Source organism: Monodon monoceros, unplaced genomic scaffold (genome assembly GCF_005190385.1).
Source record: "Monodon monoceros isolate NGI ecotype Baffin Bay Population unplaced genomic scaffold, NGI_Narwhal_1 Super_Scaffold_10, whole genome shotgun sequence".
In the NCBI taxonomy this organism is placed as follows: domain Eukaryota; kingdom Metazoa; phylum Chordata; class Mammalia; order Artiodactyla; family Monodontidae; genus Monodon; species Monodon monoceros.
The window spans coordinates 44,224,452-44,244,705 of record NW_021703766.1 but is presented as its reverse complement, the minus strand read 5'-3'; the positions used below and the strand labels follow the sequence as shown (position 1 = coordinate 44,244,705).

Genomic DNA, 20,254 nt, shown 5'->3' with positions numbered 1-20,254 from the left:
ACTTCATTAGTATAAAGAAATTCTATTGTATTCGTAACTTATAAGAGTTTATGAGCGGATGCTGAATTTTGTTTATTTTTTTGTTAATGGCCTACATTAACAAATTTTCTTATGATTTAACTTGATACTCCTAGAATGAATTAAATTTGTCATGATGATTTGGGGGTTTTAATTAAATTACTAGATCCAATTTGGTAATATTTTGTTTAGAATCTATACCCATCTATACCCATTAATTATACTGAATCATAATTTTTTTTTCAAATACTGTTCTTGTCTCATTTTATACCCAGCCTCATCAGATGAATTGAGGCTATTCCCCTTTGTTCCTCTTATTTTTTTCAATATATTTTTGGAAAATGTACATAAAATATACTGTACATTTTAAGTAATAAGAACACTCAGATCACTACCATGCAATGTTTTCAATAGTGTTTGGTAACCCACTAGTAATGTACAATCAAATCTTGTATTTCAGCACCATTAGAATTACTTTCTGTCTCTGCTTCTGGCACAACCCAATGGCACAACCCAACAAGGTTCATCTTTTCAATTTTGGTTTTTATATTTTTGTATTTATTATTTAATTTTGTTTTACAAATTTATTAAAATTTACATTTCCAATGTCAGACCTACAAAACAGCATAAATTCATAGATGCCTAGCTTCCATTCTTCTCCCCTTCCACTGTTTTCATTCCCTCCAACCTATGAAATCTTTTATAAACTTTATGGTTTATCCTTTCATTGTTTTTTCTAATGTGAACACATATGTATATATCTTCATGCATTCCCTTTCTTATACAAATGGTAGCATACACTAGATAGTTTATTCCACCTTGCTATTTCACTCTAAAAAGATACATCATGGAGATCACTCCATAGGAATACCTATATGATTCTCATTTCTTTATGCAGTTGCATAGAACTCTATTTTGTCCATATACTATAATGAGTTTGAGCAGTACCAAGCTAGTGGCTATTTGGATTGGTTCTAATCATTTGCTCTTACAACAAGTTCTGTGGTGGATATGCTTCTGCATAAATATTTTCAGATTTTTTCCCGAGAGTACCTGTTTGGGTTCCTAGAACTGGGATTGCTGGGTCAAAGGAGAAATTTTGCTAGAAACTGGCAAATATCCTTCTATGCTGATTGTATCATTTTTATTTGCTACACTGAATGTGTGAGAAAGGCTATGTTGTCAAACTTTTTTTTTTGCCAAAATATAATTTGAATTTGTTCCAAAATTTGACAATCACCGATTTATCTTTTCCTAATCACTTTCCCTCTTACCTTCCTGTATCACTTTTCAATTTTTACATTTTCTTTATTTTTCAAATTGTACCACCATATCAAAACTACACATTCTATTCACATTTATAGACATTAATGTCACTGTAAATCTCCCTTTTTTATTCAAAGTTTTGTATCTTCCAAGAAAAAAAGTGAATGTTTTTATTTGTGTTTTCTTTCAGAATATAAATCTAGGTTTGAGAACCAGAAAGTATCTCTGAAAAAGGATAACTATGAAATAGATTCATCCCAACGGGTTATAATGGAAGGGTTTACAAAGCATGGACTTAAACGAGAATCTCAGGAAAGACATTTTAGTCAAGTGTCATGTACCTCTGAAGACATTGCCACTTTCTTTCAGCATACATCTCTTTCTCTACATAAAACATTTAATACTAAAGAGAAATTTTATGAATACAGAAAACATAAAAATACCTATGGACAAGACTCACAACTTACTACAAATCAAGAAAGTCATACTGACAAAAAATTCTATGATTATAAAGAATACAGGAAGTCCCTTAGTAGCACTTCAGCGCTTAATTTATATTATACAGTGCCTATCGGTATGAGACCCTATGAATGTGAGGAACGTAGAAAGTCTTTGAATAGTGGCCCAGACTTTATACAACATCAGATAATTTTTACTAGGGGGAAATATAATAAATTTAAGAAAGTCAGAAGGCCTTTACTAATGCCTCACGTTTTTTTCTACATCAGAACATTCATACAAGTGAGAAGTCCTTTAAAGGTAATTATTGTGTTAGAGAATTTAATAATGGTACAGCCCTTATTCGTCATCAGAGAATTCATACTGTTGAGAAACCCTATGAATGTAATGAATGTGGAAAGGCCTTTAGTACTAGTTCAATATTTAGAGTACATCAAAGGATTCACACAGGTGAGAAGCCCAATGAATGTAAAGAATGTGGAAAAGCCTTTCATCGTTCCTCATACCTTAGTCAACATCAAAGAATTCATACTGGTGAGAAACCTTATGAATGTAAGTATTGTGTTAGGGCTTTTAGCAATGTTTCTGCCTTTATTCGGCATCAGAGGATTTATACTGGTGAAAAACCCAACAAATGTAAGGAATGTGGAAGAGCCTTTAGTACTGTCTCAATACTTACAGCACATCAACGAATTCATTCAGGTGAGAAACCCTATGTTTGTAAGGAATGTGGGAAGGCCTTCATGTCAGACTTCAGAATTTATTCAACATCAGAGGATTCATACTGCTGAGAAACCCTACAGATGTAAGGAATGTGGAAGGGCCTTTCGTTGTTCATCAGACCTTTCTCGACATAAGTTAATTCATGCTAATGAAAAATTGTATGAATGTAAGGAATGTGGAAAAATCCTGCGTAGAGATTCAATACTTACACAACATCAGAAAATTCACACTGGTGAGAAGGGCTGGGAATGTAATGAATGTGGGAAAGTTTTAAATTGTGTAATATACCAGTAAATTCATACTGGTGATAAACCATATACTTGTAACAAATGTGGGAAAGCCTTTCTTCATTCTTCAGACCTTATTCTTCATCAAAGAATTCATACTGGTGAGAAACCTTATGAATGCAAGGAATGTAGGAAGGCTTTCGAAAGAAGTTCAAATCTTAATCGCCATCAAAAAGTTCATAATGGTCGGTCCCATATTGAACTCGAGTTGGAAGAGGCGAGTCCGGTCTCAAAATGGTGGTAATACCGCTGCCCGGTCGCCCCCAGCCCGACTCCGGCCGTCACCGCTGCCGCCGCCGGGGGGGAGGAGGGACATGATCCAAAGGAACCAGAACAGTTGAGAAAACTGTTTATTGGTGGTCTGAGCTTTGAAACTACAGATGATAGCTTAAGATAACATTTTGAGAGATGGGGCACACTTAACAGATTGTGTGGTGATGAGAGACCCCCAAACAAAACGTTCCAGGGGCTTTGGTTTTGTGACTTACTCCTGTGTTGAAGAGGTGGATGCAGCAGTGTGTGCTCGACCACACAAGGTTGATGGGCGTGTAGTGGAACCAAAGACAGTTGTTTCTAGAGAGGATTCTGTAAAGCCTGGTGCCCATCTAACAGTGAAGAAAATTTTTGTTGGTGGTATTAAAGAAGATATAGAAGAATATAATTTGAGAGACTACTTTGAAAAGTATGGCAAGATTGAAACCATAGAAGTTATGGAAGACAGGCAGAGTGGAAAAAAGAGAGGATTTGCTTTTGTAACTTTTGATGATCATGATACAGTTGATAAAATTGTTCAGAAATACCACACTATTAATGGGCATAATTGTGAAGTGAAAAAGGCCCTTTCTAAGAAGTGCAATCTGCTGATCACAAAGAGGTCATGGAGGTGGATCTGGCAACTTTATGGGTCGTGGAGGAAACTTTGGAGGTGGTGGAGGTAACTTTGGCCATGGTGGAAACTTTGGTGGAAGAGGAGGCTATGGTGGTGGAGGTGGTGGCAGCAAAGGTAGTTATGGAGGAGGTGATGGTGGATATAATGGATTTGGAGGTGACGGTGGTAACTATGGCGGTGGTCCTAGTTACAGTAGTAGAGGAGGCTATGGTGATGGGGGACCAGGATATGGAAACCAAGGTGGTGGATATGGTGGCGGTGGTGGAGGATATGATGGTTACAATGAAGGAGGAAATTTTGGAGGTAACTATGGTGGTGGTGGTAGCTATAATGATTTTGGAAATTATAGTGGACAAGAGCAATCAAATTATGGACCCATGAAGGGGGGCAGTTTTGGTGGAAGAAGCTCGGGAAGTCCCTATGGTGGTGGTTATGGATCTGGTGGTGGAAGTGGTGGAGATGGTAGCAGAAGGTTCTAAAAACTCAGAAGAAAAGGGCTACAGTTCTTAGCAGGAGAGCGAGGAGTTGTCAGGAAAGCTGCAGGTTACTTTGAGACAGTCGTCCCAAATGCATTAGAGGAACTGTAAAAATCTGCCACAGAAGGAATGATGATCCATAGTCAGAAAAGTTACTGCAGCTTAAACAGGAAACCCTTCTTGTTCAGGACTGTCATAGCCACAGTTTGCAAAAAGTGCAGCTATTGACTAATGCAATGTAGTGTCAATTAGATGTACATTCCTGAGGTCTTTTATCTGTTGTAGCTTTGTCTTTTTCTTTTCATTACATCAGGTATATTGCCCTGTAAATTGTGGTAGTGGTACCAGGAATAAAAAATTAAGGAATTTTAAACCTTTCAATATTTGTGTAGTTCAGTTTTGCTACATTTTAGTACAGAGACTTTAACAAAATGCAGTTTTGAAGGTGTTTCCTTGTGAGTTAACAAGTAAAGAAATCATTGTTAATTACTATTTTGTATGAATTTTGCTAACACCTGCCAATACAGGGGGCATGGGTTTGATCCCTGGTCCGGGAAGATCCCACATGCTGCAGAGCAACTAAGCCCATGTGCCACAATTACTGAGCCTTCACTCTAGAGCCCATGAGTCACAACTAATGAGCCCACGCACCACAACTACTGAAGCCCACGTGCCCTAGAGCCTGTGTGCCGCAACTACTGAAGCCTGTGTGCAGCAACTACTGAGCCCACGTGCTGCAACTACTGAAGCCCACACACCTAGAGCCTGTGCTCTGCAACAAGAGAAGCCACTGCAATGAGAAGCCCACACCACAGTGAAGCCATGCACCACAGTTAAGAGTAGCCCCCGCTCACCGCAACTAGAAAAAGCCTGCATGCAGCAATGAAGACCCAATGCAGTCAAAAAAAACCCACAAAAACTTAAAGAAGATAGGGGACTTTTCACACGCATTACTATATCCCCCAAGGCCTCTATGGATGCTTAATAACTGTGAGTGGGTTGAATTGAACCAAATTTAAATGGGTGCTGTTTTAAAATGCTAAGTTTTTGTTAATTTATTAAGCCATAATAGAAAACTAAAATAGATTTGGACACCAGAAGTGAGGTGCTGCTGTAACAAATAACTAAAATGTGGGAGTGGGAATAGGAGACTGGAAAAATTGTAAAGAGCACGATACAAAAAGTCTAGATTGCTTTGAACACACTGTTAGCAGTTCTTAAAGATCTTTGTCAAGCTCACGTACACAAGACAAGGCCTGACTACTTCAACCAGTAAAATACTATGAACCACTCTTAGACTTGGACAGTTTATTACGTATGAATACAATGAAAAGACACCAAGCTCCCTATGATCCTTGTTCTAGACGCCAAAAAGGATGGCACTGAAACAAAGGGGCTGGATGAGTGCATTGTGAGTTGTGGGATACTAACTTCATTGCTGAGAAGTCAGTCCTAGACTGCAGCTAAGCAGTTTAATATTCAGCAGTTCTATTCTTTTGTTGGTGGTGTGTTGTTTTGTTTTGTTTTTGCAGCTCTGTTGCAGGGGGGGAGCGGTGTTGGGCAGAAAGCCCCATACTTCACCAGAACCTGGAAGGTGATTAGAAACTATCTCAAAACAGCCTCCCAAGTTCTAACACAAGGAGGCAAATGGGAGATGGCCTGGTAGCATCTCCTTACTGGCCTCCCACCTTTCATGTTCTAGGAGAATCACAAGGCATTCTGCCAAGACTCAGGTAAGCTCTATTTCAAGCCTTTACCTGCATGGGTCCATGCAACTGTAGCGAACAGTGGAGCTGTTGCCTACAATTCCATGCCCCTACCATTCAGTATCCAGCTAAGAATTCTCAGGATCATTGGCTACCCCATCTGATTCTCTAATTTGTTGTATAGATAGAGGCTTGGACCAAATACGTTCCATTGCCTTAAGAAACATAGTGACCACTGACCACAACTATGACTTCTAGTAGGCCCAATCTGGAGCCAAGTCAGATAAATATGTCCCAGCTGCCATTGGGATCAACCTGAGAGAGCTACACATTTTTCCAAGGTGAAAAATGGGTTGCTCTGCTTTTCCCGTTTCAATGATCCAAGTGTGGCAAGAAATGTTTGCGATGTATTTACATATACATCACCTGTACTGGCCCGTGGGAAGTCCAGGGCAATACAGTTGTCTATTACCACTCATCCTAGAGAGTTTAGAATAATCAATAGTTTGAAAAACAAGAGAACAGGCTAAAGAAAATCCTATCAGTGTGGAAAAATAATCTTGTTCTATCATTTCAAGTGGAGGCTGTTCCTTTCTGAAGTCAGCAGCTCTTGGAAGGTTTCTGATTAGGACTATTTGTTGGTCAACAGTTATGTTGACGTGATGGTGACAGTTTGGGATAAACTGGCCAGGTGTTGGAAAGGGATAAGAGTTGAGAGAGATTAATGGTCCCTTCCTCTACCCTCACCTCAAAAGGTCTAAGTGTTCTATACCCAATGATCAGGGTTGTTCCTCTTCTACAGCTATATGATCAGTCTCCAACCACTCCCTGCAGCAATCACTTCATTCTTTTTCCAATATCCCCCATGTCTTATTGATACCATATGGCATAACTCATTCCTAGATGCCTCAGCAGTTTCTTACTATACCTGTGATATCCTAGAACCTCCTCCACTCCTGTTGTGTGGACCATGCCAGCACCACCTTAAAAGTCATCAGCTCGTGGTGATCATTTTGTAATGTATAGTATATTGAATCACTATGTTGTGCACCAGTAACTAACATAGTGTTGTAGGTCTATTATACTTCAATGACAACAAAAAACAAACAAACAAACTCATAGAAAAAGAGATCAGATTTGTGGTCACCCCAGGCAGTGGGTAGGAGGAGGGGGAATTGGATGAAGGTTGTCAAGAGGTACAATCTTCCAGTTATAAGATAAATAAGTACTAGAGATGTAATATACAACATGATTAATATAATTAATACTGCTGTATGTTACATACAAAAGTTGTTAAGGGAATAAATACTAAGAGTTTTCATCACAAGGAAAAATTAATTTTTTCTTTTGTATCTATATGAGATGATGGATGTTCACTAAACTTATTGTGGTAATCATTTCATGATGTATGTAAGTCAAATATTATGCTGTATACCTTAAACTTATACAGTACTGTATGTCAATTATAGCTCAATGAAACTGGAAGAAAAAAAAGTTAGATGAGGGAAGGGATGGGACATGGGAAACCCTGAAGGAGTCTAGCTTGCCCCTGCCCCGATGTGAGGAGCAGAGTTACAACTGGTCTCAGCACACAATTTTGCCCCAGCCAAGGGCCCAAGTCCAAAAAACAGGAAGGGCTGAGAAGCTGTGGGAGACGGCTAGTAATGACTGCTGGACCTTTACTTCATGTCAGATTTCACGGTATCCTCACAAGCACTCTTGGAGAAAGGTGCTATTAGTCTATTTAAAAATAAAAACTTAGGGAGGGAGAAATGGGGAGGTAATAGTAAAATGGTTCAAGTTTCAGATACACAAGATGAGTAAGTCCTAGAGTTTACTGTACAGCCTAGGGCCTATAGTTAATAATATTGTATTGTATACTTGAGCATTTGCCAGGAGGGAACATCTGACAGTCTGTGTTCTTATCACACAAAAAATAATAATAAATAAAGAGGGTGGGAGGAGACTTTTGGAGGTGATGGATATGTTTATGGCATTGATTCTGGTGATCATGATCATGATCATGATATGTACTTATCTCCAAACTCATCAAATTAATGCATTATCAGTTTTTTTGTATTATATCAATCGTACTTAATAAAGTGGGTTTTTTGGGGGGCGTTAAATATTTCTTTATTTATTTGGCTGCACTGGGTCTTAGTTGCGGCAAGCAGGATCTTCGTTGTGGCACACAGGAACTTCATTGCGGCATGCAGGCTCTTTTAGTTGTAGCATGCAGCCTCTTAGTTGCGGTGTGCAGGATCTAGTTCCCTGACCAGGGATTGAACCTGGGTCCCCTGCATTGGGAGTGTGGAGTCTTAACCACTGGACCACCAGGGAAGTCCCAATAAAGTGGGTTTTTTTTGTTTTTTAAAGATATTAATGTAGTAGGCAGAGCACAGGCTCTGAACTCAAGAGAGAACTGGTTTTGAAACTCAGTCCTTGCCTTAGCTAACATGAATAAAATTTAAAATTCCTCCACTTTGAGGATTTTGGGGGGTTACAAAACATAGAATTTGGGCAAGCATATAGGCGATAAAAGGTGATAAACATTATTTTTCCCCTTAAAAATAAAACAAAAATTTAAAACATCACCTCATATTCATGATCATTATCATCAATATCCATAATTGCTAAGTTCAGCAAGTACAGCCAGGAGATAAAAGAAGTACTAGGTTAGAGTTTCCCAGCCCCCTTTTCTCCAAGGGTATGTGTGGAAGGCAAAAAGGTAGAGTGAGAAGTTAATTACGTGGATTGGGTTTCTGACAGCAGTCTGGGCCTCTTCCATCCTCTCCAACCTCATAATTAAACATTCTATTTAAATGGAAGGTAACATTTTGGGAGAATTGCCACATTTAGTGCCCAAACTGCCTGTCTTAATTATGTGCTCCACTGGGAGCTGTCTCAGTTGTCTAATTATCTTTTCAGTTTCTCCATCTTTCCATTTTCCATCTTTCAATGGTACTTGCTGCCTGCATATGAGACAGGGCATGAAAGGTCCAGTGAATATCCCACGTAGCTGCCTGTTGCAGCATATGTTTTGGTTATAAGGTGGCACTATTGTCTGATTGGATATGTTCAGGGAATCCAAGTAGATAACAATGTAACACATCTATGGCTTAGATGACCATACTATTCCATCTAAGAGTCTTTGCAAAGTATGGCCCCCATCTGCTGTGTGGACAGGTTGGCAGTGCTATACACTGAAAGGGTGTCTACTGCAGTCAATTCCCACCTGTACCTTTGGGTGGAACAGAGAGAGCCTATATGGTCTATTTTCCAGGACTGGCCAGGTCTGGTACCCCTGGCTATGTGTCCAAGAGTTCTCTTTGCTACTCAACTGCATAGTTGACAGCCTAGGCATGTTTGCTGGGCTTTCCTGACCTCTTGTGTTGGAATCACCATGTCTCATTTTGGGGCTCAGTCCTGAATTACAGATGGATTATCTATACACGTGTGATTGTGAATCCAGGTGGCCATGGCCCTTACCTGGGTCCTTATCTGATGATCTCATAGATTCCATTCCAATAAATTTCTGTTGTTTTAATCCACCTAGTTTGTGGCACTTTGTTGTAGTAGCCCTAGGAAACTAATATACTGATTGACAGTGTCAGAAATGTGCTGTGTCCAAAACCCAAGGGGATGTCATTGCCTAGTGGACACATTTTTTGCCATAGGCTCCAGTCTGCATATTGTCAGTTGCTGACACTTGGTCCTCATAAAACCCTTTTCAATGGGCATCCACATGGTTACAACCAAGGGATGTGGGTCTTGTGCAATCTCTTGCCATAATGCTTCATCCTCACAGAGGCTGAAACTTAATTATCCAGTTGTCCCACCGCCAGGTACAACACCACATCGCCAGTGCACTGGCTCCTGCCCATGAGTCAGTGAAAATGTAACAAGGTACATTTTGAGGGGTATTTTCCAGGGGAAGCATCGCAGCCTGCAGGTCCTCCCATTAAGCAGAATTCTCTTTTCCATGCACAACTTGTAAGCATTTTTCTTTGAGGCTGCACAGCAGCAGTGGTCTAGTACATCCCATCTGTTTTTAACTTAGCTGATATGTCCATGAACCAGGCCCAGGAATACTCAGGAATCTTAGTGTACTGAAGCTCCCTAGAAGCTCAAGGTGCTGGAACAGACACTGCATCTGACATAACTGCATCTGGAGAATGACTAGTCACTTATTCATGTAGATGTGAAATGCCATGAATGACCAGTTTGCTTCTTTTCTGGATATTCCACTTCCACTTAATAATGAATGCTGTTGTACAATATTCACTTTGTTGGTATTCACATTTCTAACCCAGGATAGGGATGTTTGTGTAACACAACCTGCTATTGGTTTGTTAGTCTTCAGTATCCAGTGACTAATAATGAGCCAGTAATTGTCTCCGAAACGGGGTATTTTGTTGTACTGGCTTGAATAGTGTCCCCTCCAAATTCATGGCTACCTGGAACCCATAAATGTGACTTACTTATTTGGGAATACAGTCTTTGCAGATATAATCAAGTTAAGATGAGGTTACACTGGATTAGGGTGGGCCCTAAATGCAATATGACTGGTGTCCTTATTTTTATAAAAGGCAAATTTGGACACAGTGACACGGCCATACAAAGAGAACGCCATGTGATAACAGAGCCAGAGATTGGAGTGATATGTCTACAGGCTAAGGAATGCCAAGAATTGCCAGAAACCACCAGAAATAAGGAAAAAACAAGGAAACATTCTCCCCTAGAGCCTTCAGAGAGGCCAACACCTTGATTTCAGACTTCTGGCCTTCAGAATTGTGAGGCAATAAATTTCTGTTGTTTTAAACCAGCTAGTTTGAGGTACTTTGTTGTGGCAGTCCTAGGAAACTAATAATACTCGTTGATGGTGTCAGACACGTGCATGTCCAAAACCCAAGGGAATGCCATTGCCTAGTGACCACATCTTTTTGCCACAGGCTCCAGTCTGCATAAATGTCAGTTGCTGACGCTTGCAGCTCAAAAGCCTTGTTATGGCTGACTGGCCAGAATGGAAGGGCAGCCTGTACAGCTTGTTGGATAGTTTCTAAGGCCTGTTATTGGACAGTGCCCCTTTTGAGTGATCTTATATAGTGAGTTAGGAGGATCCTCATGTGAGGTATGAAGTGCCTCCAACACCCAAACGTGCCTATCACATGTTGTGCCTCATTTTGTTTGCTGAAGCTTTTAAGGCCAACAATTTTTCTTTAAAAAGCTCAGGGCTTTTTCTCTGGGCAGCCCACCTGGTTTCCAAGAATCTTCCTTCAGTGTTTAGCCCCTGTATCTTATTGGGATCTTAATCTTCCAGCCCTGGTTCAGATAATTGACTCATCTTATGAAAGGCAGTCTATATGCTGTGCTTAGCCCTTCCAATCGGAATAATGCCATCAATGTAATGGTAACAGGACATCTCTGGTAATATTTCAGCCTTTTTAGATCTTGGCCTATTCACTAACGATGAATTGTGAAGAGTTTAGGTAGCCTGTGGCAACATGATAAAATAAAGGTAATTAGAAACTTGTGAAGGCAAATTGGCACTGATTTGCAGAATGCAACAGGATGCTGAGAAGGTATTAGCAATGTCCACCAACCATGGCAAGACAGACTCCTTCAGTCTGCATTACAGACTCTGTGATTGTTAATACTGGAACTGCACGTGTGAGAGAGACTACTGCCACACTGAGCTTCTGGTAGTTCACAGTCCAGAGCCAGATAACATTGTCTTTTTCACTGGCCACTGAGGGCCATTATGTGACATAGTTTCTTTAAGCACCTCTTCCTCCACTAGCTCCTTGATCAGTATAGTGACCTCTGATGTCTTCTACTCCCTCTGTCCTCCTTCCCCAGCACCCTATACTACTTCACAGTAACTACATGACTATACTGAAGAAGTCTAGTAGGCTCCAGGTTGGGTACTTGCGTCACTACCACTGTTCTAATTGTGGCATTTCCCCATTGGGAACATCCCTAATGGTCAAGAGAACTATTACCTATAATTAACACATCTATTACCACAACACATTCAGCAGTATCAGTTACAACCACTTGAATGGGTATTGCTCCAAAAGAGTCCACCTGTAAAGTTATACCAGTCTATTGATCAATCTGGAAATTACTTTCCAAATTATTTCTGGAAGTTATTATTAACTGCTTCAAGTAATTTTTTTGACCACACCCAAGGGTGCTTTCTAGCACCGCAGTAACTTATGTCCCAATGTCCAAAAGGGCTTAAAATGTTTGGCAACCTTGGTCACTGTCAAGTCCCCAACATACCTTGACCAGTGCAGGTGGCCTTGGGTCCCTCTTAGGGAAGGATGGACCTTTGCCTTTACTCTAGTCCTATTTGTTCTTAAAGGCGGTAAGGAAAGAGAGGCACTATTGAAGGCACTGTGGATCAACACCAATCTAAACAGTACAGACCTCTACAAGAGGATCCAGATTCTCTTGGTCCTCTTCCTGTTTGCCCAAATTAATACTAAAGCTGGCAGGTATCTTCCCCTGTTACAGAAGATATACAAATGGACACATCAGGTAAATTCAAATGAAAACCACCATGCACCCACCAGAAAGGTTAAAAAGGAAACACATAAAGTGTGTGTTAGGTATACAGAGAAACTGGAACTGTAATACATAGCTGCAATCGGAAAACCACTTTGGAAAACCGTTTGGCAATGTATTACTATAGTTAAACATATGCATAACCTATGACCCAGCAATTCCCCTCCAAGATGCACACATATACACAGCAAAATACACAAATGAGACTGTTCAAAAGCACTATTCCTAGTAGCCCCAAGCTAAAAACAAGCCAAATACCATCAACAATAAGAGTAAGCGAACTTTATCAATTACTCTCACAAACTGAATATTTGGCAAAAGAAGTCAGACCAAAGGGGTTAGAAAGTGTGCATACAATATGATTGTATTTATGTTCAGTTCAAAATCAGGCAAAACTAATCTGTAATATTGTAAGTCATGTGATGGATATCTTTACAGGAGACCAGTAAGGGACTTCTGGGGTGCTAGTTATGAAACTGATCAGAACCCAGTGAGGGCCTCCTGGGCACAAAAACCTTTCTGTGTCCCCAGTTTCTTATTTGCAGGATAAAGGCTTCAGCCTCCTAGACCTTCCTGAATACCAAAGAGCAGATTCAAACAGTTACTAATCAAGGAAGTAAGGGAATGCAGAAACCAAGAATGAGCAGTCAAGAAACTATAGTGCATGGGACTTCCCTGGTGGTCCAGTGGTTAAGGCTCCATGCTCCCAATGCAGGGGGCATGGGTTCAATCCCTGGTCCGGGAACTAAGATCCCACATGCTGAGTGGCATGGCAAAAAAAAAAAAGAAACCGTAATGTAACCATTAAAGCAGGATCCTGGTTCCTCCTCAAGGGATATATATAATCATATCTTTGCATTATTCTGCAGGAACTAAGGCTCCCACCTAGGTGGAGGAAGGTAACTTCAGGCTGAGCACAAGAGTCCAGGAACACTGCCCTATTACCTCACCACCAGTCAGAAGAAAGTCACACACCCTGAAGCCCTCACCCCAAATTTTGCCTGTTAAAACCAGCAGGGAGTTTGGGGTTTTTGAGCACAAGCCACCTGTTCTCCTTACTTGGACCTGCAATAAGCCTTTCTCTGCTCCAAACTCCAACACCTCAGTTTGGCCTCACTGCGCTTCAGGCACACGAACTTGTATTCAGTAACAGTTACTCTAAGTTCGAGCAATTTATGAAAAATCACCCATCTTTAACGATTTGGGCACTTTTTGGCATGTTACATTCAGAAAGTGGACTTTAAACACTTTATTTATTTATTTTTAATCATAAAAACTGTATCAGGAACAGCTGCACAACCACACCCCCAAGGTCACAAACTGAAGCAAATGCACTCACCAGCAGTAAAGGGTCACTCTCCTTACGTCCTCCTCCACAGGCCAGGCTGCAGTAACGGCCTGGAGATTCATCTCCTTTAGCCTCCTCGGAATCCGCACTATCTTTCCTTCCACCTGCCAGAGCCTTCGGACTCTGTGGCGGCATCCAGCGCCAACCCGTGGTAAGCTGAGGCTGAGACAACAGGACGACCCCTTTTGGCCCTCTGGGACTCCTAGTTCACACTACATGTCCCAGGAGCCCCCGCGGCCGGAAATAAGCTTCCCGCCAGAGCGCGACCGGACGTGCTACATCACAGCTGGGTCGGCAGACGCGCGGAGTGATTTGCGGAGTCGGCGGAGGACCCGCCGCTCGCGGCTTGTACTTTTGGGACGAGTACGGTTCTGAGAGGGGCTCGGAAGGCTTGGGTTGCTGGCTCTCTCGGATCTTTTGGGTACTGGACTACATTTTCCAGAAGCCTGCGGGTGTAACGTTACTTCCTACTAGGTTGTCAGCGCTGTTAATGCTGGAACGAGCTGAGCCGCGCAGCGGCTGTGGGAGCGCGGACTGTTGATGTGGACCGGACCGCTGGGACCTGGCAGGACGCCGGAGAAGCAGAAGGTGAGGCGTTGTCTGAGCCCCGGGACAAAGACCGGCCGTGTCTAGAGCCTCAGGCCTTAGCACGCCACTGTGTGTGTGTGTGTGTGTGTGTGTGTCTGTGTAACGTGATGTGCCTGTGGGACTGCCTGATTTTGTGTGACCACTTGAGAGAGCGGCAATTGTGTCTTCCGACGTGAGAGCGGTTGTGTTAAGCTGCGAGAATGACCATATAAAGAAGCTTGTCTCCAAGTCACAGACCTGATGTCAGAATGAGAATTTTAGAACCAGAAACAGCCTCAAGTTCGGGGGGCTGAGAAGAGAGGAGGCAAAAATCGAGGTAGTAAGATTCCAGTTTCCCCTCAGGAATCAACCTGGAGCCCTATGCGGATTCTCGACTTCCACTCTGGTTCCCAAAGAGGGAGGGCATCATTGCTCAGGTCAGTCGCTGAGCTTCGGCTGAGTGTCTACTTTAACTCGTGGGGTGGGGGGCGTGGGGTGGGGCAGGGAGAGTAGAAGATGTTTGGTTCTAACAAATAAGCCTGCGCTCAAAGAAAGGCTTGGTGTCTCAAGATTATTTAACTCTTACCAACTTCTCTGACACAGGTGACCAGAGAACAAGGGAAGAGTAGCTGTTGGACAGCTAAGATTTTTATCCAAGGTGAGTTGTTTTTCTCTTTTTTGTTTCTGAATTGCTTTCTGGATTTTCAGGATATAGCTTTCTGTCCTCGAAAATCTATAGCAAGAATCCTTTTAGTGATCTGGTTCTTGGGCGTTGCTGTTCCAAAGAATAATGGGGATGGGGGGAAGTTAGAGGAATGGACCCAAAGATGTTCCACTCCATTTCTCTCCTTTTAACCTGAGGTACACATATTCGTGTGCTAAATATTTTAATGCCGCCTGTATACTTAGTCCTTTTCTAAGATTTTTGAAGGAATAGAATAAATTCCACAGAGTGAAATTTGAAGCCTTTCTTTTAGTATTTTCTTCTCAATTTTGTTGTTTAAAAGATGATACTGTAAGTATTTAAAAGATTCAAAAGAGCATTCAGCAAATTCTCCCTCCCAGCTCTGCCCTTAGTCACGGAGTTTTCCCATTTCAGAGGGCAACCAGTGTGACTAGTTTCTTGAGTACTTCCAGGGGGATTCTATGCATATATTAGTACATGACGGGCTTATTCATTTTTTTATAGCTGAACTGTATTCCATACTTCTTCCATGTTTAAAAACTGACCCTTACTAACTTTCAGATGGCTATCAGTCTTTTACTATTGTAAACGGTGGTGGGATAAATATAGATGCTCATTTGATGAGTTTATTAGTAGGATGAATGCTACTTTCTGGGCCAACTTATGTGTGGACTTTAAATTTTAATACTTCTTGCTATATTTTCCCTCAGAGAGGCTGTATCGTTACTTTACTAATCACTATTTTTTGATTTTATGTTTTATTCAAGGTACTTTGCTAGTTGTTGGAAAGCTTAAGAAAATTATTAATATGCTATTGTAGAGTTTTCAAACTATGGTGTTGTTACCTTATTTTTTGTGTGTGTGGTAAAATCAATTCACTGAGCCATGATCAGCATTTTTTTAAACTTTTTATTATGAAAAATTCAAACTGTACAAAAATAGACAAAATAGTAATGAACCTCTATGTACCATCCTTTGTTCAGCTTCAATAATGATTGACTCATAGCTAGTCTTGTTTGATCTATACCTCTGCCCACCCCAGAATTATTTTGTAGCAAGTGCCAGATGTTGTTGTATTACTTCATCCATAAACATTTCAGTGTGTATGTGAATGATGAGTCTTTTAAAAAACTTAATCACAATACCATTATTTTCTCTCAAACAATATTTCTTTAATATCAGATATCCAGTTAGAGTTTAGACTGCCTCTTCGGGCATATCTTTTTTAAATTTTAAAATTTCTTTGAATCTGGGTCCAAATAAGACCTATATGTTGCAATTGGTTTATAATGTATTTGTTGAAGAAACTGGGCGATTTGTTCTGTATAGTTTCCCACAGTCTGGTATCATTAACATGTTTTCTGTATTTCCTATAGATTAAGAGCCTTAGCCTACATGCACCAATTTGAATTTCCTGGATGGGATCAGAAGGAGATCCCAGATTAATTTTCAACACCTTATAATCCAAATATTGGGGAAGGTTTCCTGGGTAGGGAAAGTTCAGGCTCAAATGGACCACATACCAGGTGGACAGTTGCTTCTCCCATTGGACAATCTATGGTTAATGGGTCTGAGGAGAGTATGTGCCCTCAATCTGACCTACAGCCCTTATGAAATGGCAGCAGGATTGAAAATCCATAAAGTTAGAGGGAGACATTATTATTAAAAGACCTCATATGTGATGAGTCTTCATGTGCATGGAGGGTGAGACATGCTCCCTCTAAATATAGGAAGTAGTGATAAGGAGGTTTCCTAAAGTTTCTTTGAGATGTGAGTCAAACAGAAGGCCTTAAATTAAGAGAGATTAAGGCTTGAGGCAAGAGAGAGACACATGTAGGTGTCCTTTTGCCACACTGCCATTTATTTATTTATTTTTCACATCTTTATTGGAGTATAAATGCTTTATAATATTGTGTTAGTTTATGGTGTACAACAAAGTGAATCAGCTATATGTATACATATATCCTTATACACACTGCCACTTAAAAGGGAGCTGTTTAGGGGCTTCCCTGGTGGCACAGTGGTTGAGAGTCCACCTGCTGATGCAGGGGACACGGGTTCGTGCCCCGGTCCGGGAAGATCCCACATGCCGCGGAGTGGCTGGGCCTGTGAGCCATGGCCGCTGAGCCCGCGCGTCTGGAGCCTGTGCTCTGCAACGGGAGAGGCCACAACAGTGAGAGGCCCGCATACCGCAAAAAAAAAAAAAAAAAAAAAAAGGGAGCTGTTTAAAAGAGACCATTGTGTCTCTTAATTAAGCCAGCTGCCTGGGACCTATTGGGAGATGAAAGTTCCATTGAATGCCTTTCGCAAGAGCCCAACATTGTGTGTTTTGAGAAGTGAAATGTATGCCTTGGTCACTACTAGTAATGTCTTGAACTCTGAAGGGAATAAGGATTGTCCTGGTGAGTCCTTGTGTATGTAGAGACGAGTGACTTTGATTTATATTTGAGTATCTGTAAGGCAAGAGATTCCCAGATTTCTTTACCCTTAAAGGGACAACTCTTAGGCAATGGCCCAAGAGTTTGTAAAAATGTGCAGATGGGACCATTTGTTTGTCAGGACATTTGTGCAGAGATGACTTCCTAAAGTTTGACCACTTGTTCTGATCCTTGGATCCTGTCCTTTATGGGGGACATCCTAGTTAAGGAATGGAAAGCAGCAACATTACACTTAGCTCCATCACCTATGATGGTGGCAGTGCTATTCGTAAATTCTGTGGGCTCACATTGCTGTTTACTTAGTTAACCCCAGGAGGATTCCTAGTCAAGGGCTCTGAGGGAGGGGTGACCTCCTCTAGCACCATGGCATCTGGCAAGGGACTAAGGACAGGGAAGACCACTCCCTCCTGTAGGTGGAACATTCCAGAGGGCTCAGGCTTGGCTGAGTCTATGGGATGTACCTGTGCTGAGTTTGTGGGGGTGCTGCCTCCATGATCCAAGGCATAGTAGGCATCTGGGTTCAGAGAGTCCCAGGCTTAGGGTCTTTGAAAGCCTTTATCTCCAAGAGATCTTAGTATATAGCCAGCAGTTGTCACTCTAGTGGTATATAGCATAGGGCCAAAAGGGGCACTTTCTTGCATCTTAAGCCTGTAGGCACCTGGTGGCCATCAGAGGGGGTTCAGAGGCATGAGAGGAGGTTGCTGCAGCCCCTGCAGAGGCGTCTCTGAGGGCAGCAACAGGAGTGACTGCTGATTTTAATTTGAACAGATTCTGGAGCCTTTTGTTGGCAGGGTTCCTTTCCAAGGTGGGATGATTTGTAAGTAATGGCATCAGTGAGATTAACTAAAATTTGTAAGTAAGGAATATGTTGCTTCCAGACCCAAATAAGACTGAAAGACATTATGGGTGCTGAGAGATTTTACTGTAGTTTCTTGACAGTGTCAGGCATAGAGTTGCCCTGTTTTACCAATACTTTTCAGGAATTTAACGAAGGTGTCAGGGCTTTGCATTATGTGTGAGGCAGTGGCCTGTGTCTTTTTTTGTGAGCTCTTTTGTGAGTATTTTTATGTCCTTAATGAGCATGTTAAATGAATCTCCTCAGAGGAGGATGTCATCCATATAATGTCATACCTGTGCTCCTGGAAAAAGGTGGATGCAGTTAAGACTGTGTACAATGGCAAGGCTACTGAGGTATCCGTGGGTAGCCTGGCAAAGGTACATTGTGTTAGACCTTGATAAGAGAAGTATTTAGGGTGTGGGTTTAGCAAACTTCCTGTGAAGAGGAATTGAGAGTTTTTAGCCATGACATCAACATTGGGTCAAGACAGCACTTGTGAAATATTTTATCACAGGCTCGTACCTCATGCTACACACAAAAATTTACTCAAAATGCACCATCAACCTAAATGTAAGAGTACAAGCAGCCAAAGGGGGAAAAAATACATAAATTGGATTTCCTCAAAATTAAAAACTTTCAAGCTTCAAGGGGCACCACCAAGAAAGTGAAGATACAGCCCACAAAGTGGGACCCAAAATTTGAAAATCACAAGTTCAGGAAGGGAATTGTATTTTGGAATATATGAGGAATTATTACAACTGAAATAAAAAGACAAATAACCAAAATTTTTTTCTTCCTTTTTCCTTTTGGCCACGCCACGACGCATTCCCCAACCAGGGATCGAACCCATGTCCCCTGCAGTGGAAGCACGGAGTCTGAACCACTTGGACCTCCAGGGAAGTACCACCAAATTTTTTAAATGAGCAAAGAATTGGAATATACATTTCTCCAAAGAAAATACACAAATGACAAATAAGCACATAAAGATGTTCAACATCATTGCGGAAATGCAAATCAAAATCATGACATACCACTTCAGACCCACTAGAATGAATTTAATCCAAAAGATGGCGAAGATGTGGAAAAAATGGAACTTTGATATATTGGTGGAACTGTAAGATGATGCAGCTGCTTTGAAAAAGAGTTGGCAGTTCCTCAAAAAGGTAAACATGGAGTTACCATATGATCCAGCAATTCTATTCCTAGGTGTATATATCTAAGAGAAATGAAACATATGTCCACACAAAAACATGTACATGAATGTTCTTAGTAGCATTATTCTTAGTAACAATAAGTGAAAACAATGCAAATGTCCATCAACTGATGAATGGGAAAAATGTGGTGTATCCATACAATGGAACATTATTTAGCAATATGTATAAAGGCAAAGATACTAATCTATGCTGTAGCATATGCTAACCTTGAAACATGCTATGTGAGAGAAGCCCATCACAAAGACCACATATTGTATGATTACATTTATATGAAATGACTAGAATAAGCATAGATGTAGATATAAAGAGTGGATTAGCAGTTGCCAGGGTCTGAGGGAACAAGAGTGGGAAGTGACTGCTAAGGGGTATGGGGTTTTGGATAATGAGAATATTCTAAAATTAGATGGTTGTGCATCTCTGTGAGTATACTAAAAACCACTCAGTTGTATTTTTAAAAGGATGAATTTATGGAATGTTGAGTTATATGTCAGTGAAGCTGTTACGAAAAGAAACAAGTATAAGGAAGATTCTATAGCCAGTGGACGCAGAGAGTGGTTAAATTCACAGACCTGTTTGCTGATCACGTAAGTGTTAATTGTATAAAGAATCTAGCGCATAGTATGTGCTGTATGCAAATTATTTGTTGTACAGCCACTTTCTCAAGTCATCCCCAGCCTTACATTTAGAGGCAGAATGATGTTCAGCAGGATAACAAGGGAGTGCTGCCTCCAGAATTCCTGAGTTCAGCTGAGGCCATGATTGGATGCAAC

At 41.1% G+C, this 20,254-nt stretch overlaps 2 protein-coding genes, 1 long non-coding RNA gene and 1 pseudogene across 4 annotated transcripts in view; all 4 read left to right on the top strand.

Moving 5' to 3' along the window:
• Window positions 1-1,860: 1,860 nt before the first annotated feature.
• Window positions 1,861-2,973, top strand: LOC114903107 (zinc finger protein 829-like; the record flags this gene model as incomplete). The annotated part of the gene is made up of 4 exons (XM_029235913.1): window positions 1,861-1,968; window positions 2,013-2,408; window positions 2,494-2,743; window positions 2,807-2,973. Coding segments are annotated over exons 1-4 (921 nt in total), but the record flags the coding sequence as incomplete, so codon positions are not given.
• A 14-nt stretch (window positions 2,974-2,987) lies between these two features.
• On the top strand, window positions 2,988-4,476 carry LOC114889423 (annotated as a pseudogene).
• A 9,596-nt stretch (window positions 4,477-14,072) lies between these two features.
• On the top strand, window positions 14,073-19,175 carry LOC114889539. Its single transcript, XR_003792053.1, has 4 exons — window positions 14,073-14,330; window positions 14,673-14,746; window positions 14,913-14,967; window positions 19,108-19,175. It is a non-coding gene; the product is annotated as an uncharacterized LOC114889539 (long non-coding RNA).
• The window catches only part of LOC114889100 (zinc finger protein 420), a 93,055-nt gene continuing 91,972 nt past the window's right edge, over window positions 19,172-20,254 (top strand). The window contains exons 1-2 of one of the 2 annotated variants that reach the window (XM_029212029.1): window positions 19,172-19,433; window positions 19,943-20,068. The gene's annotated coding sequence lies outside the window, so the exon portion shown is untranslated. The remainder of the gene's footprint in view (window positions 19,434-19,942; window positions 20,069-20,254) is intronic. The other variant, XM_029212010.1, reaches the window with a different exon arrangement.